Raw genomic sequence first — 19,540 nt, 5'->3', positions numbered from 1 at the left:
CACATATATTTAGCGTTGTGACAGACAGACACAGTCTCGCCATAAGGGTTCCTGTTTTACCTTTTTGGTACGGAACCCATATAACTTTTTGGCCCAAGGGTTGTCATTGTCACATGATTCTTATGAGGTGGGCAGAGAGGTCAGAATTGTATGGCGGATTCGACGTCGATAGGTATGGTGAGTTGGTGACACCCTGACACCCTTATTGAGAAATTATAATTAGAATTATTAGAAATTAAAACTTACTATTTTGGCAAAATATACTGGCAGACGATATGAAATTAAGTATGTTTTATTTTAGTACAGTGCACATTTTATAGTTACAAATCAATAATACGAGTCACTCACTAAAGCCTATTTTTTTATTCGGTAGACTGAAATGACAGTTAATAGTATGAAATGACATTTCATGTTCATACAATTAACTGTCATTTCAGTCTACGGAATAAAAAAATAGACTTTAAAGATTGCTCGACCTGGCCACGTAGCCAACATGCCAAACGCTTAGGCTCCGTAGCGATCGAAACGCAACTGTCACTGTCGCACTAAACTGGAGTGATAGAGAGGCACAAAGCGTTTCGTTAAAGCGATTGTCACCTTGGCTAGGCCGGCTGTTTTCCACCATAGTAAGAAGCTATAGTTCGTTTTTTTTAGCATTAGAAATAAGGTAAACAATCTTGATGTGTCTTTTAATTGAAAAACACATTTTAATAAAAATAAGTTACGGCAAATATGTAACAATTATGAATCTAATACGATCATTTATATTCTTCTGCTTTCATAAGTAATAGTTTTTGATTTTTAAAAAGCGTTTTTCAATTAAGACATGTCAAGATCGCTTACCTTCTTGCAAGTTCTTTCTAATGCTAAAAAAACGAACTATAAAGAACGACACAAATTGGTTTCTCGTTGGCTGTATATTTTGTTTGTAGTTTGTTGGCATACTAAAGAGGAGAGACTACAACTAACTCAAAATAGGTTTGGAGATCTGTGGTCGCTCCCGCTGGTTTGACTCTAGCTTGAACTGAAGGTCCATCACCAGGTGAGACGCATCACGTGGTCCGTCTTCCTCTTTGAAGACTTGATGAAGCCGAGGAATTGGAGTTCAGACACGGCTCGGGTGAAGCGTGCCCTGAAAAAAAAGTACAGGTGGTATTTTATGACCATTAGACAGTTGTTGTCTAACTAAAATATTTATAAAACTGTACAAGCCTCCATAGGGTATTTGACTACTAGTCAAATCAGTTTCTTTTTTCGAACTGTCGAAACTATTTGGTACTATGGTATTATTATGACGTCACGATCAAATTACCTACTCTTTATAGTTTTATACGGGTATGAAATTGTGACTAATAAAAAATGACTAAATTAATTATGTCTACGTTTCTCTATTAATCTTCTGGTGCTTTATTTCTTGCATGGTGTAAAATAATTTATTTTACAGTAAGTACATACATATCGTGCTACTTTCCCGAACTAGTGCGGGATTGAGCACTTTCCGTGCGTATGTCGAAACTTTAAAGTGCCATATGTACTGTAAAACGTTATACGATACACGTGCGAATAGGTAATTCGCAACTCATGTCGATTCCCTTCCCTTCCCTTCCCTCCCCTTCGGTCGTGTTTTAATTTATTGCCACTCGTTTCGAATTTCCCCTTTTCCACACTTGTATCATAAATAACTATTAAATACAATCAAATACCCTATTAGTTCATTTGTTTTATCCTTTCCTTACAAATACATAAACACAAATAACTGATTAAGATAAACGATTCCTAGCTAATTGAGGCTTGTAGCGCGTTTACGAATAACACCATAAGTAAATGCGTTGTATACCGAGTGATTAGACAACTTTAGACTTTAGGTAGGTCGCTATAAGTGTTATTACTGTGTGTGCACGTCTCCTTCTTCATCGCCCGGGCACAGGACCGCGGCGAACGCTTGCAGCCAGTCGTACAGGTTGATGTGTTTCCCGCACTCGCGGTGCAGCTTGTACGCTAGACACACGTCCGGGAGTGTTGCTGAAGCGCTGTCCGATGATGAGAGGCGGCAGCATAAACACTGGAATACAGGCAAGGTTTAAACCAGGGATGTTGCGAACATCCGCATCCGCAACCGCGGAACTTCCGCATTATTTTCAACATCCGCATCCGCATAAAATCGATGCGGAGCTTATGCGGATGCGGATGTCGAACAAGTCGGTAGAGGAACGTCTTAGCGGCGGCGTAAGTGCTAGGTAATTTCGTCATTACCTATAACGGAATCGTCTAGATCCAGAAAAGTCGGCCAGGTTACTGTTTATTAAATATAACGCACCTATATTCTTGCTCAAATACTAAACGTTTCGTTTTTTTTTAATAAAAAAATACTAAAAATTTAATATTTGACGTTTTTTAAGTACCTAATCTTGACATCCGCATCCGCATCCGCGGATGTGAGCCGTTAAATATCCACATCCGCATCCGCTTCCGCGGATGTCAAAAAATCTGCATCCGCAACATCCCTGGTTTAAACCATTGAACTCTTGAGATATCAATCTTTGAAACCAAGAACAAGCGGGCATCTCGCTCGTTATTATATAAGTTGTGGAATGAGCTACCGTTCGAGGTGTTTCCCTTGCGCTATGACATGGGGTTCTTCAAGCAGATAGATAGATAGATAAACCATTTATTAGCTTGCCACAATACACACATTGACAGAAAAAACAGAAACAATAGGGCAAACCTTGGCTTATCGGTGATACTTGGTAATTCGGTGATACTGCGTTATAATCTTACACAGTTCTCACCATGAGGAAATGCGAGCTATAAAATTGTTGGCAGCTGTTAGTTTTGATGCTTGCAATTGGGTTGGCAGCGATTTAATTGCTTACATTTCAGCATTGTAAGCTCAGCGTAAGATAACAACGCATCATCACCGAATTACCAAGTATCACCGATAAGCCAAGGTTTGCCCTATATAACAATATCAAACTAAAACTAAAATCAGGAACAAGATGTATCAATAAATGTGCTGTGTGCGTTGCAGCAAAACAAAAGGGTTCTAGCTCAGTAATACGCTCCACTCTTTCGGGTGAAGCACTGATAATTCTGCTAGAACCCAGATCACGGACAGATTATCGAGTAAAAAATAATAATACAAAAAGCAGGTATTTAGGGTTCTCAAAGGTCAGCAACGCATAAGTGGCTCCTCTGATGTTGCTTATGTCCATGGGCGGCGATGACTGCTTCCCATCAGGCGTCTCGCCTGCTCGTTTGCTTCCTATTACAACGATTTCGAGATCGTGATAAACGACATTGTCCTTAGACATATTTTCAGCAAATTTTGTTTGTCTACGATATTTCATAACAGTGGTTAAGAGTGATGACTCTTATCAACACAGAATATGTAGAATATTCAATGCGTTAAAAATTTAAGAACTACTGAGTCCTATGACTTTTCTGAACGATCGACGATACAAGTAGTTACTGAAGTTCCTTTCTTTTGACGGTTATAAATATCTCCTTGTTGAAAGCATGCGAAACGAATACGTCTTAGACCTAAATAATAAAGACACTAGCTATCACAGTTCATGAGATACAGCCCGGTGACAAACAGACAGACGGACAGTGGAGTCTAGTAATAGGGTCCCGTTTTTACTCTTTTGGTACAGAACCTCAAAAAGTTTAGATTATTTGTTTAGCTACTCTAATCATTTTTACATAGCAAAAACGTCTCTACGACTATTTCTGGTTGCTATAAGCATTTGCGCAGGCAAAATTCCTCAGCGCGCAAAAGCAGTCTATGTCGATATTGTCGATATCCAGGAATAGGAAGATTATGTAAAAATATGATTGGGAATATTTTAAAAAGCGCTGGTGGCCTAGCGGTAAGAGCGTGCGACTTGCAATCCGGAGGTCGCGGGTTCAAACCCCGGCTCGTACCAATGAGTTTTTCGGAACTTACGTACGAAATATCATTTGATATTCACCAGTCGCTTTTCGGTGAAGGAAAACATCGTGAGGAAACCGGACTAATCCCAATAAGGCTTAGTTTACCCTCTGGGTTGGAAGGTCAGATGGCAGTCGCTTTCGTAAAAGCTAGTGCCTATGCCAATTCCTGGGATTAGTTGCCAAGCGGACCCCAGGCTCCCATGAGCCGTGGCAAAAATGCCGGGACAACGCGAGGAAGATGATGATGGGAATATTTTATATTTATAAGATGCATGGTTAGCAAGATTAGTACTTATGTACCTGTAAATAATGGTGTGGGTTGCTGAGCGCGGTGTGCACGGCGCCGCGGGGGGAGCCGACGATCTGTTTCCTGACGCTGCTCACGTCAGTAAAGAATAACACCTCGTGGAAAGTCTGCGTAGAAGGCGGTTGTAAGCCCTACAAAACGATTTAACTAAATCATCAAATAATTACACACACAGGTAATAAAAAGCATGAATATAACTAACTATAGTGTGTCAAAGGACTGTCTCATTTCAAACATATACAGAGAGAATCATACTATCTTTGTCATACACTAGTACTAGCACCGCGCACCGTGTGGTGGCCGGCTTTAGAATAGCGCCAACCCTCACATAGGATAAGGGTGTCGTACGAGGCGACTAGGTCCACAAACGAAGCAAGAAAGTATTTCGTTACAGGGGAGATGGTCGTCCTCTTAGCATTGGTTTGCAATCCATCTGGGAGAAGGATACTCCAAAATAAAACCCGGGATGGAGTTTCCGTAAGGCGCGAGTAGGGTCCAACCTGAAATAAGCGGCAGATTCCTGCAGCTGACCTGTCTCCACACGTATTGGCTCGCCTTTACTGTGGGATAAGACAGTGAAGCCGAGAGGGTAATGCAGGGGCTGGGCATCCCTGCGTTTCCTTAATTTCGTCCCAGGCGGTGTATATATTTCTCCGGTTTTACACCATAAATCGTCTGCAATAGACGCTAAGGCCAATGATGAGTACTAACACCCAAAAGAAAAGGTTGAGTAAGTATAGTTTTTATTTGTTCCTATTTACTGACAAATTGGTTTGACCAACTATAACTAATATGTATGGCTCAGCAACCCAAAGAGGGCCTTGGCCTCCGAGAGCACACTACTTTTCCCGATCCTGCGCCGTGTATGCCAGTTATCGGCTTGAAGCTGACGCAGATCCGCTGATGAATATAAGAATTCTAAATTTAAAATAACAGCCGTTCACTTAGTTGCGACACTTGTATGAATCTACGTATGGCGTTATTCATAAACGTGCTACAAGCTTCGATTAGCTATTTATTAGTCGTTATCTTAGGGCCAGTTGCACCAACCACATTTGACAGACTGATCAACGTCAGCCGGCGCGCCCCGGCGCTTTACTATGAAACTTTCCATAAATAAAAAGCCGCCTGTCACCGTTAAAGCGTTCGCTAAATTTTATTGTGGGAATTTTCATAGTTCTCTGCCGAGTGATGTTGATCAGTCTGTCAAATGTGGTTGGTGCAACAGGCCCTTAATCTGTCATTTTAACTTATGTATTTGTAAGGTAATGACAAAACATTAATTAACTAATTTAGGCTCGTAAAGTTTTGTGAATAAGTGGGTCGAAATATGTGCGTTGCCTCTTTCTACGGAGCAACACTAATACTATACATTGAAATAGTTGTTTATTTTTAGACTAATTTTAGTGTACCCTAAAACTACTTAGCCCCTTGCACCATTTCACTAACCGGGGGTTAACCGGTACAATTTGACACTAGGTTAACGGTTTAATCGCTTAACCCCGGGTTTGTGGGATGGTGCAAGTGGGCCTTAGAAATCAAAACGTTTGTATATAATACCTACCTTTGCAAACATGTCCTCAAGATAGCTGACGAAACGCGAGCGAATCATCTCGAACTCAGATTGGATGCGGTCTGCCCTCGTCGCACGTAATAGTTGCTGAAACAATTATAGAATAGAATATCTTTATTTGCATAGAATAAGTACATTGTTTGTGTCCACAGGTGTAATTTTGACAATTTGTTGCTTATTCTGCTATATGTATATAATAATACTAGCATGCAAAATTTTACACAAATTCAAATTTAAATTTAAATACTTAATAACAATCTCATTCAACAATTTTGTTCATGAATATTTTCGTAGAGAAAGTCCTTGAGACAATAATAATTTTTATCTAATAAATAACTGTATAGTGATAGTGGTAGTGATAGGATAGCAGTGGTAGTGATAGCAGGATAATGATAGTGTCCGAAATATTAGGCTATTTAAATTATTTAAACCCGAATTCCCAAATTAAAGGATCGACAGCTTATTAAGGGGACGGTATATGACGTTTTCGATTTAGAGCTCACTTTGTGCAATCAATTTGTTCAAGAAATGTTTAATAACTGCATTAAATTATACGTAAATTTGTTCACGAAGAAGCCGTGTACCGGCTCTTCACGGCATAATATTTTTTATTTGCTGTAATTCTCTACAAATCGACACTAAAAGTATCCAAAAATCAAAATATGGAGTTCCGTTTGAGCAACACGCATTACAGTTTTGCCTTTAACAGTAATTGAGTTGTTGTGTGATTTTGAAAGCTAGATAACTAAACTAACAAATTATTATCTACTTATATTTTTACTCACAAATACAACACAGAAATTCAATCCCAAATGTAAACTTTCGTACAATTTCCATACATTGACGACATCACTCAAAATTCTTCTTCGAGTCAGATGGCCGCTGGCCTTGGATCGAAGCAGACGTGTACTTCGTCGTAGCTCGTTTTTGACATTATTTAGACATTTCATCATATACGCATACGAAAATGTATACCAGTAGATAAATTGTATTTCAAAAAATAGGGTAAATTAATTAATTTAAAATTTGATTTGTTGTTATTTACAGGTCGTAACGATCGAAAACAGCAGTAAACTATCCTAAAACAATACGATTACAATTGAATTTAAGTAACTTGTTCCTTCAAAACCCGCTTAAAATGAAAAAAGTTTAAAGACTCGTTTTACTGATTGGGATTGATTTTCATTATGCTGGTATCAATTTTGCGTCATTAAAAAAAAGTATATGACTTCTGTACGTCAATGACATTTGATGTCAATTGTAATCTTGTATTTACGTTAGAGAATATTATATATTCATTTAAATATTACTTACCTATTAATACGAAGCGTAATTCGTTTAATACCTGAAAGTCTTAGTGTCTACACCTACTTTGTTGCCGTTCGTTCCGTCTATATGTGTGCGATTACGTGCTGTTCTCAATAATCAAGAAACAAGCCATAATCTTCAAGAATAAAATAACAGCAAGACCAGCATTTAGTACTAACTAGTTTTTGCGGATTTGGAGACAAGAGATGAAGCTTACAGGCTAATACCGCTGCGGTCTGGTTATTGTTATGTGTATATATCGAGTATTATATAAATTTACTATAAAATAACAATGTTTTATTTCAATGACATTATGTGCGTAGGTATGTATGTTTCGGTGATTATAAGAATTTTGTCCACACAATAATTGTGCAAAGCAGAGACTGCATCATGCTTTCTTTACGGTATAAGCGGTATGGTACCGTTATTATTTATCAATACCGGTTCGTTTTGAAGGTAAAACTATACCGGTTGAAATACAAAGTACGGTACCGGTATAAAATTACAGCAGGGACAACCATTTTTATAGGTGTACAGTCAGCTGCAGAGAAAAGGTACGACCAGATAGATAATTGTATGCAGGGGTGGTACCTTTTCTCTGCAGCTAGCTCTACCTAAACCATCATTGACCGAGCGTTGGCGAAGGTCTCCGTTTCAACTTGGGCAAAAATGCTTTCGTATGTCCGAATTCTTCTCCTTTGCATATCACATTTCTCAACTGATTCTCGTGAAAATTCGGTAGTCCGATATAATTATTCGGTTTCTTTTTTTTTTGAACAATTTAAAATAGGCAGAAATTGTCATAAAGGACTTAAGCGCCAGTAGGGTCTGTGACACTTAAGACCTCTGCGATTATTAGATACTTACTGGCCCCTATTTCACCACGACCACGGTGACAGGTGCGACAGTTGTCGACATCACTGTTGCTGACGTCACAGGCCTCCATAGGCTACGGTAACCGCTTACCATCGGACGGGCGATGTGCTTGTTTGCCACCAACATTTTAATAAATAAATAAACTCCATTATATTGCCACTAAAAAATTCTTATTTTGCGAAGCTAATGACAATTGTCACAAGAAACACGGCAACTGTATCGAAATTGCGACTGCACAGAACTCATTTCCTGTCAAGACTTACCGAAAATTCTTTGAAAAATCTTGTGACAATTGTCACAAGATTTTTTTGCGAGAGAAATGTCTGTTTTATCCGATATAATAAAGTTTTTTTTTAATAATAGGTACAATGACGGTGGCAAACACGAATACGGCCCGCCCGATGGTAAGCGGTAACTGTATTATTAAATTGTACAACGGGACTTAATCGCGTATCTAAGTTTTAAGATTTACCTCCGACGTTTCGAGGACGGCGTTGTTCCCGTGGTCTCGGAGAAGACTGGCTTAAGTTGACATCAGCATCTTCTAACCGCGCGAGTTTTTCGAACTACCCGCACTTGGTCTTGTTTATCCGCTTGAACGTTTTGCGGTTCCGTTGTACAATTTAATAATGTGTAAAAATCGTGAAAGTTTAAATCAGTGTTAGCGGTAACTGTAGTCCATGGATGCCTATGGCGTCAATAACAGTGATGTTTTTGTCGTACCTGTCACCGTGGTGAAATAGGGGCCAGATTACGCCGCGCCGCGTGGAACGTGAGGTGCATTGGGGTAAATGCATACCATTCACTCAAGGAAAATAATCTCCCTTATAAGATCACTCGTGTGTCTGCCATTTTGTTAAAGCCAATTTTCACCGTAACTACTGGACTAGTTCAATTGAAATTTAGTACACATATGTCAAGTAAGGAAGTAGTAAGTCGGTGATCTGAAGATGAGTAACGTAAATAAATGAACTTTTAACTTTGCGGCGATTTTTGGTATCATGTGACATATCAGATATAATACATAGTTATAAGTAGGTGAGCAAGAATGTACCATAACCTAACTCAGAATTGTATTATATAAATACATATACAAAAAATAGTTCAACGCCAAAAGATTAATGGAAGACCTATGTCCTATAATAGGTGAGTTGGTCTTAAACAAAAAATATGCAATAAAAATGTGTAACTATGGAACCCATAGTGAATCCTACTCGTACATGATCGGTTTTTATATTATGTACCTATAAGATATTTTCTACTTTATACTTTATAAGTGTACCTACATAATATTTACTTATAAGCAGTTGTCACGTAAAATATTTGTAGATTTTTTTGGAAGTATGTGTCACATCATCATCATCTTCCTCGCGTTGTCCCGGCATTTTGACACGGCTCATGGAAGCCTGGGTCCGCTTGGCAATTAATCCCATAAATTGGCGTGGGCACTAATTTTTATGAAAGCGACTGCCATCTGACCTTCCAACCCATAGGGGGTAAACTAGGCTCTTATTGGGATTAGTCCGGTTTTCTCACGATGTTTTCCTTCACCGAAAAGCGACTGGTAAATATCAAATGATATTTCGTACATAAGTTCCGAAAAACTCATTGGTACGAGCCGGAATTGCAATTCGCACGCTCTTACCGCTAGGCCTCTAGCGATTTTTTTGAAGTATGTATAGCACAAAAAAATATTTAGAAATGTAACATTTAAGGTGGGTAATTAAAATACGGTATAAACATTATTGGAGAAGACTTGGAGGAAGTGTCATAGGGATCTACATTCGATGCGTGGAAAACAAGTTCTTTTGTCTAATTATAATCCATCGGCAATCACGCGAGCGCATAAAACGAAAATCATTTTTTTTTCACTCCCTAAAACTCCCTTAACCTAATAACAGTAACACAAAAAATAAAATATAGAGGGTTACCAACCAGCCAAAGAATTATAAGTAGATATATGCACTTATCCCAACGCACCTCACGTTCTACTCTGCACGGGGTTCATTGCCGCTCCTACCGCCGTAAGTAACTATCAACACCTACATTATCAAGGCTACGATCGAAGATAATCGCTTCAGCACTGAAATAATACCGGTGGAATACCGGTATAATATTTTTTATTTTAATTGTATTAATTTAATAGTGAAACAAAAGGCGAATATACCACATAAAAGTAAATCGGTAAAGATATTAGGGGTACATTAGCCAACACTGTTTCCATATATTTTCAAATTTTATTTTGTCCGCCTTAATTAAATTTTGCACCCTGCCGGAACTTTATTTATTTAAATTCTCATTTAATTGATTTTGAGCCTTATGAAAAGTCGTATAGAGTAGTAAATAAAATTTTACATCCGACTTAATGACATCTGGTTTTATTCGGTTTAACTTTAGAAAACGCGTATCTCGACAAAGCCATAATGTAGAAAATTGTCAACAACCAAATGAATTATTAGAATTTAAATACGTCACGTGTGACATGAACAGACAAGGAAAGCAAGATTAAATGTATTGTTTCTCTTTCTTCTTTCAATGGAACGCTTTTCCTAAAAGGAGGCCACTAAACTCAAAACGCTATCTTAAAAAAAAACTTGATGGGTCAGTGACCTGTCCCAGTAAAGTGAGGTAGTGTGCGTGAAGTGCGCTTGTGTGTGAAATGGGGTAAATTGACAGAATCTGAAAATTTACCCACCTCTACCGTCACCTTAAGTAGCAAAGTTCAGACCAAAATACTAAAGTAAAATTAAACTGTGGGTTTTTAGGGTTCCGTAGCCAAATGGCAAAAAACGGAACCCTTATAGATTCGTCATGTCTGTCTGTCTGTCCGTCTGTCCGTCTGTCCGTCCGTATGTCACAGCCACTTTTCTCCGAAACTATAAGAACTATACTATTGAAACTTGGTAAGTAGATGTATTCTGTGAACCGCATTAAGATTTTCACACAAAAATAGAAAAAAAACAATAAATTTTTGGGGTTCCCCATACTTCGAACTGAAACTCAAAAATTTTTTTTTCATCAAACCCATACGTGTGGGGTATCTATGGATAGGTCTTCAAAAATGATATTGAGGTTTCTAATATCATTTTTTTCTAAACTGAATAGTTTGCGCGAGGGACACTTCCAAAGTGGTAAAATGTGTGTCCCCCCCCCCTGTAACTTCTAAAATAAGAGAATGATAAAACTAAAAAAAATATATGATGTACATTACCATGTAAACTTCCACCGAAAATTGGTTTGAACGAGATCTAGTAAGTAGTTTTTTTTTTATACGTCATAAATCGCCTAAATACGGAACCCTTCATGGGCGAGTCCGACTCGCACTTGGCCGCTTTTTTTAAGGTAAAAATTCGAATTTCGTTTTCCTTTGGTACTATTTTTGTTTAATTTGAAGTTAGGCAGAATTGGCTACAATTCTGCCTAACTACTACATAACAAACATACATACTAGCTATAGTATGTATGTTTTATATGGGTATAGACAAGACTTTTACACATCCAGCCAAACAAGACATCCGCGCCAGGCCACAAAAATTTCGTCATATAAAGCCGTAGTACCACGATCCCGACTATCGGGTCGTCCGGCCTGGGAACGAAATCATAAAATACCCGATAGTCGGGTTTTCGGCACTGAATGTGTTAAGCCACTGGTATAATTGGGTGAATCAACTTTTAGAACACTGATTTCGTGTCCCTAGACTTTCTAGCAAAAAAAAACGATTTTTCAAAAATCATGTTGATTTTTTTCTTTTTTGTTTACGCGGGCATTATTAGATACGTAAATATTTAATTAACACAATAAATTAACAACTTGATGAGATAAATAAATATAATCATAATCATAATCATAATCATAATCATTTAATCGCAATCCATAAAATAAAATAAAAAACCTTTTATTTCCTGCTACAAATATGTTACATGGATGTATGTTTGGTTAGTTAGATATTAGTTTTTTAATTTATTTGGTTGTTAGTATTTTAGTTACTTAGTCTATAAGCAGGAACCCCTTAGGTGAAGGCCTCTAAATTAAATATTTACGTATCTAATAATGCCCGCGTAAACAAAAAAGTAAAAAAATCAACATGGTTTTTGAAAAATCAATTTTTCTTTGGTCTAGGAGTCTAGGGACACGAAATTAAGTGTTCTAAAAGTTGATTCACCCAATTACCAATTAGTATATAGAAACATGTATTTACAAGTACTAACCTCTTTCAATTTGTACCTATTTCCCGGCACAATTTCCATATCATCCTCAGTCTGATTAGCTACATCTGCGAGCACAGTGGCCTCAGTATTGGCGTTTTCGAGCTGCCTCAAAAACGTAAGCAAATGAATCCTAACCGTCTTAGCAAAAGTTTCTCCTAAATCGTTATTTAAGACTAATTTGTTAGTGTTGTTCTTGGTTGGTGAGGATCTAAGAGGTTTTACTGGTGATACAACTTGTAGCTCCGTATTGACGACTTTAAGTGCGCCCTGTATACTGTCTAGTAGCTTCAGTTGTGATTGGAAATTTATTAGCTGCATGCATTCTTTGAAAGTTTGGGTTTTGGTTACGGATTCGCCGGCACATTTGGTGTATATTTCGCGAACCTGAAATATAAACCAAGAGAAATAATTGTTGTATACGGTATCATAAATCTAAATCAAACAATGATAGAAAAACCTATTAGAAATGTGCAGTCAAGCGTGAGTCGGACTTAATGTAGGAACCCTTGGAACGCGAGTCCGACTCGCACTTGACAGGTTTTTTTTTGGTCGACAGTAGAAGATACAAGTATTTTTCCAAAGTAGTGACGACATGATATGTATCATAATCATTCATATTATGTAGTTATACATTTTTAACCAAATATTAATTCATGTCAGCACTTGAAACTAGATTTAAAGGAGATTAACCCATTTTAGCTATAGGCCCAAGATACACTTGTAAGTTTTACTTACGTAAGTCCGTACTTACCCTGCTACTGTGTCCCTACACAGCTATACTACAGAATGAGAGATTCATATCGTTAGGTATCTCATTTTAACAAATAGCTTTGTCCCCACTTACGTAAGTAAAACTTACAATACAAGTGTATCTCAGGCCATAGACTACCACACTTCTACTAGATATAAGTTCCAGCTTCGCCTAAACTCACCGTCTTCCCAATAATATTTTTAGGCAGATCCTTCAAAAACGCCGCCAACAGCCGCACACACAAATAAAAGCTGTGCAAGTAATCATGTAGCTTGTTCAATTCTTGACACAACACCTCTCTGAAGAAATTGTCGTCTTCAAACAGACCAATTTTAGTTTCACAATCTTGTGCCTCGAGAAAAGGTCGGAAAGAGGGTAGTTGCCGGATGGTTTCTAAGTCTTCTGCTGATAATTTGGCGGCTACGTTTTCGATGTCTTCTCGTCCGCAGCAGAGAGATTTCACGTTGTCTCCATAGTAGTGTTCCATCATGCAATACTAAGAAAGAAAAAATAAATAAATGAAAGTTTATTGGTAACAATGGTTGGTAGAAATGTTCGGTTTAAAGTTTATCCGTAAGCAGCATAGTAGTATTAGATATAGAGTAGCTAGCTCGACTAATGTGAGCTGTGAGCTGGTAATCGCAAGTAAATATAAGTTACGTTGGCTAAAATCCGACTGTGTGTGTGTGTGTGTGTATGTCGACAAGCCTAAATGGAATCTTTAAGATCCAAAATCATAATTTCTATAATCCGATCCGCAAGTATGTGTCAGGTATCCGTGTAATATAAAATATAACACAAATTCAGATTTACAAAACATTTCGGCTTCAATGACGGTGATTTTTAAATAAATATTTGGTTTTAATTTATAACACGCAGAAACATCTGCGAACGATGCTATTAAAGCTTAGAATAAATTTAAAAGTGGAAAAATTGCTGTCTTGGGTGAGACTTGAACTCACGGCCTCTGGATCGATACTCCAGCGCTCTGCCATCTGAGCCACCAAGACGTCATCCATAGCCAGCAAATCTTTCCACCATATGGGTCAAGGGGACCCGAGCAACATCTACTCAAGATAGTATTTTTTCCACTTTTAAATTTATTCTAAGCTTAATATTTGGTTTGTTTGACGACTGGTCTGGCCTAGTGGGTAGTGACCCTGCCTGTGAAACCGCGGTCCTGAGTTCGAATCCCGGTAAGGGCATTTATTTGTGTGATGAGCACAGATATTTGTTCCTGAGTCTTGGGTGTTTTCTATGTATTTGTATATTATATATCGTTGTCTGAGTACCCACAACACAAGCCTTCTTGCGCTTGTGGGACTCAGTCAATCTGTGTAAGAATGTCCTATAATATTTATAAAAAAAAGGGATATTTAACTGATTTGTCAAATTGAAGATTTACCTTTATGCTTTGAATAAGTCCTGTGACCGAGAAATCGTAGAACAAGAACACGTCAGTCAACAGCTCGAACGCTTTTCCAGACAAGTGGAGGGGACTTGTGTAGGTCAGGAATATATCTTCAAGCACCTGAGAAGTAGGTACATAGTATATATTAACCACAGAAAGGGTACATTGTCTAGTAATGTCAATTGCAAAATATTATATCTCGAGATCACAAACTCTATATGCGAGAATGTTATTTTGTACCTTTATCACCTTAAAGTCATGTATAGTTTGGTCATAACAATTTGTCAGTCAGTAAGAACCAGGAAAACTATACTCATCCTTTTCTATTGGGTGCTAGTACTAGTGTAAGACAAAGATAGTAAAGTAGAGAATCACTCTCTGTCTATGTTTGAAATGAGACAATCCTTTAACAAACTATATTAGGTGGTGAAAATGCTAATCCAGGGTAACTAGTTCTTCTCTTGGCACTGCCAGTCTTTATTACTTACTGATTGCTGCTATTTTATCATTGAATATACAGTTATTTATTTCATAAAATAAGCAAATTACCACTACATAGTATTTTGACCATGAACCATTACGTTTATTTTTTACAAAAACCCAGTGATTTCATAAATTAGATGTCAATCGAAACAAAAGCTTGTGAACCCACCTGATTCATGTATACCGGCGACGAATGTGAATGGAATCGAATGAAAATGGAACGACTTGTGCAGCGCCGACACAAACGTGGCCACGCCGAACACGAACACTATCGGCAGAGATGACACGTACGAACTGTATCAAACTTGGAACCCACCTGATTCATGTATACCGGCGACGAATGTGAATGGAACAGAATGAAAATGGAACGACTTGTGCAGCGCCGACACAGACCTGGCTTTGCCGAACACGAACACTATCGGCAGAGATGACACGTACGAACTGTATCAAACTTGGAACCCACCTGATTCATGTATACCGGCGATGAATGTGAATGGAATCGAATGAAAATGGAACGACTCGTGCAGCGCCGACACAGACGTGGCTTTACCGAACACGAACACTATCGGTAGAGATGACACGTACGAACTGTATCAAACTTGGAACCCACCTGATTCATGTATACCGGCGATGAATGTGAATGGAATCGAATGAAAATGGAACGACTTGTGCAGCGCCGACACAGACGTGGCTTTACCGAACACGAACACTATCGGTAGAGATGACACGTACGAACTGTATCAAACTTGGAACCCACCTGATTCATGTATACCGGCGACGAATGTGAATGGAATCGAATGAAAATGGAACGACTTGTGCAGCGCCGACACAGACCTGGCTTTGCCGAACACGAACACTATCGGCAGAGATGACACGTACGAACTGTATCAAACTTGGAACCCACCTGATTCATGTATACCGGCGACGAATGTGAATGGAATCGAATGAAAATGGAACGACTTGTGCAGCGCCGACACAGACGTGGCTTTACCGAACACGAACACTATCGGTAGAGATGACACGTACGAACTGTATCAAACTTGGAACCCACCTGATTCATGTATACCGGCGACGAATGTGAATGGAATCGAATGAAAATGGAACGACTTGTGCAGCGCCGACACAGACGTGGCTTTACCGAACACGAACACTATCGGTAGAGATGACACGTACGAACTGTATCAAACTTGGAACCCACCTGATTCATGTATACCGGCGACGAATGTGAATGGAATCGAATGAAAATGGAACGACTTGTGCAGCGCCGACACAGACGTGGCTTTACCGAACACGAACACTATCGGTAGAAATGACACGTACGAACTGTATCAAACTTGGAACCCACCTGATTCATGTATACCGGCGACGAATGTGAATGGAATGGAATGAAAATGGAACGACTTGTGCAGCGCCGACACAGACGTGGCCACGCCGAACACGAACACTATCGGTAGAGATGACACGTACGAACTGTATCAAACTTGGAACCCACCTGATTCATGTATACCGGCGACGAATGTGAACGGAATCGAATGAAAATGGAACGACTTGTGCAGCGCCGACACAGACGTGGCCACGCCGAACACGAACACTATCGGTAGAGATGACACGTACGAACTGTATCAAACTTGGAACCCACCTGATTCATGTATACCGGCGACGAATGTGAATGGAACACTTTGATGAGCAGTTTGGAGGAGACGTGGTAGGGGAACGACTTGTGCAGCGCCGACACGGACGTGGCCACGCCGAACACGAACACTATCGGCAGAGATGACACGTACGAACTGTAAAAAAAATAATTAAGGGTAAGAAAATAAAGTTACAGTCTTCAAAATCTTTAACAACAATATTGGAGGAATATCAAGTGTCTTGAACTGGACTACCATGGTACCATGAGGTTTATAAACAAACGTATCATTGCAGAATCATATGAATCATATCAACTAAACCCACTGTATCATAACAATCAAAAAGATATGCACTATAATTGGCCAAAGGTTCATCAGATTATAAATCAACTTAGTGGGAAATATAGTTACCATTGTTCAATCAATCATCTCTTTTTTAAATAATTTGAAATTTTGGCCCTATGCAAGTATGCAGTCTTCCACATCAATTCTTTTAGTGCATCCTGTCAACTACAACTTAAACCTTTGACTTAAACCTAGCAATTTTAAGGACAAGAAATATTTCAAAAAAATACTAACCTTATAATCATAACAAAATCTTGTAAAACATTACAATTGAAGCTTTCAAAGTCCGGTATAATGATGACTAGTGATCTCATGGAGACAGTTTGTCGTTTCTTAGGAGAGGGGCTGAGATACTTATTGTTGTACCAGTTCTGTAATAGTCTCATTGTACATTGGTTCTTTTTTAATTTCTTCTTTGTTGGCAGTGTTTCATCATCTGAATCTGCACTGTCATCCTAAAAAAAAAGGTAAATAACCATACAGGCGTATTCTGATATTAATTATGGGATATGAATTCGATATGGATCGGATCTGTCAGTGTCAAAAGTGACTTTTATGTTTGAAGAAATGTAACTTTTGACACTGATAAATCTGATATCAATTATATCCGATCCATATCTAATACAGATAGAATTCATATCCTATAATTAAAATTAGAATACACCTGTTAGGCAACCCAAGAGTACAGTGTAAAATGTGTAGTCCTACCTTTTCCACCCAGCAGGAAATATAAGAAGTTCTTACCATTAGTTCATGTCCATTTACCAGCTGCCAAACTGCATTCTCAACTAAGTGCTTCACTGTAGATGCATCTTGCGAATTCACCATTGCAATGTGAGGTGTCACTTCATCCCTGAAGACATAATACAGAAATAAAAATAAAATTGCATATACAAGGACACTATGTCTATGTTACATACACTTACCTTGTTTTCTGTATTTCGGAAAGCATGGCAAAAAAAGTAATGAATTATAAGCCAAATAAAGGTTACATATTTTATATGATATATACATATCTTGGGTTATGTTATGGTACAATAGCATTTATCAATATTAAACATTTTTAATGAATCATTTATTTTCAGGATATTTAGCAGTGAAATTAACTATACAGCATACATAGCTCTACACATAAAAAAATCATTAGTTTTATACATATACCATCTACTATACTCACCGCAATACCAATCGGCGACTGAGGTCATAATGCTATGCAGTTGGTATTGCGGCTACTATAGTAACTGTACTTAAATTCAGCTTACAATCTACTTTATCTACTTCAATTAATATTTTGGTTATAGCTGGTCAAGCAAATCTTGTCAGTAAAAAAAGGCGCGAAATTCAAATTTTCTATGGGACGATATCCCTTCGCGCCTACATTTTTCAAATTTGCCGCCTTTTTCTACTGTCAAGATCTGGTTGACCAAGTATACCTGCAGAACATGCAGGAACCAGAGAATTAGACGATTGCAAATTGTCAGTTAAAAGAAATATCTTTTGTCTTATTTAAGTCTGTCTGCATCTTATTTACCTTATTTTAGATATAAGTGTTTCAAACTGAGACACATGGTCCGGCTGGTTGACTCCGGTAAGAAGAGTGGCACTGGGTATGATACCCTCCAAGGTTAGTGATTCATTACCTCCGTAGAATGACTTTATGTAGTTCACCATGTCATTCAGTAGGACATCATAGGTTTTTTGATGCAAATCCTACAAACAGTATGTTTTTATACTAAATTAATATGTAAAATAATATTGGCATATATATGAACATTTTTAGATGAAGTAACTGAAAATAAGACAGATTATGTTTGAGAAAACAGTAATTGAGGCAAAGGAAATATAATGGAATAAATAAACTGTTGAAGCCAAATACCATGCTATATTTGAATACAATTTTAACTTAATTACTAAGATTGGTTGCATCTTTAAGAAATCTATGAATCTGCTACAATGTGGTTATCAAATATTGAAGACTTACCGTTATTCTAGACTCAATTTTGCCCCAGTTCTTTTTATATGCCTTGTACCATGGTTCTTTCTTGAATTGTTTTTCGAACAAGTTGGTTTTTTGCTTTACATTTTTAGGTTTTTTCAATGTACTAGGGAATAGAAACACACCCTGTAAAACATAAAATACTGATAATATGGTTTATATCGGATATTACATAACTTAAAAACTTTAACAAGCAGGTTACTGTACCTTTGAAACGGATACGGTAGACTCCATTTTATTACTTTGGCTCAAAGACCTAGTTGCATTTCCTATCACTTTGGGTTGAAAATTAACCGTAGTCAGCAATACTCGTAATGACAAAACTATAAACACATTACTTTCGCAACTCAATAAAGCAGCTTGAATGAACACCTGTTGGCATGTTGGGGCTTTTGGATGCTGAAGAGGATACTTATAAGAGTTATAAGTCTGTATCAAGTCTTATTAACTCTTAACAGAAACTAAGCCCCAATAGTAGTAATTAAACTAAAACAAATGAAGTAAAACCAATAATATTCGAGGGAAAATTTCGTAGAATGCTTACGAATAGCCGAAATTAAAGTTGTTTTGTTGATGTCCGGAATTTCGCGGTTATGTTACCTTACCGCTAGGTAGCAACTGTCAAAATGACATTGACATTACAATTTTCTTTTTAAACCATAGACATAGACCATACTTTTTCGTTAAGGCCTGTACACACCTTTGCTATATATCGGG

At 37.9% G+C, this 19,540-nt stretch overlaps 1 protein-coding gene across 1 annotated transcript; it reads right to left on the bottom strand.

Moving 5' to 3' along the window:
* Window positions 1-990: 990 nt before the first annotated feature.
* On the bottom strand, window positions 991-19,057 carry LOC134650187 (origin recognition complex subunit 3). The gene is made up of 13 exons (XM_063505103.1): window positions 19,031-19,057; window positions 18,809-18,949; window positions 18,359-18,537; window positions 17,572-17,680; window positions 17,062-17,282; window positions 16,491-16,638; window positions 14,363-14,488; window positions 13,139-13,453; window positions 12,207-12,590; window positions 5,805-5,900; window positions 4,234-4,371; window positions 1,890-2,062; window positions 991-1,132 (listed from the first exon to the last, which is right to left on the bottom strand). Exons 1-13 carry the CDS (start codon window positions 19,055-19,057, stop codon window positions 1,036-1,038), a joined length of 2,154 nt encoding a protein of 717 aa, XP_063361173.1. The 3' UTR covers window positions 991-1,035.
* Between the last annotated feature and the right edge of the window lie 483 nt (window positions 19,058-19,540).

The sequence above is a fragment of the Cydia amplana genome, chromosome 8 (genome assembly GCF_948474715.1).
Source record: "Cydia amplana chromosome 8, ilCydAmpl1.1, whole genome shotgun sequence".
Lineage (NCBI taxonomy): Eukaryota > Metazoa > Arthropoda > Insecta > Lepidoptera > Tortricidae > Cydia > Cydia amplana.
The sequence above is the reverse complement of the archived record's forward strand: the minus strand, read 5'-3'. Positions and strand labels throughout refer to the sequence as shown.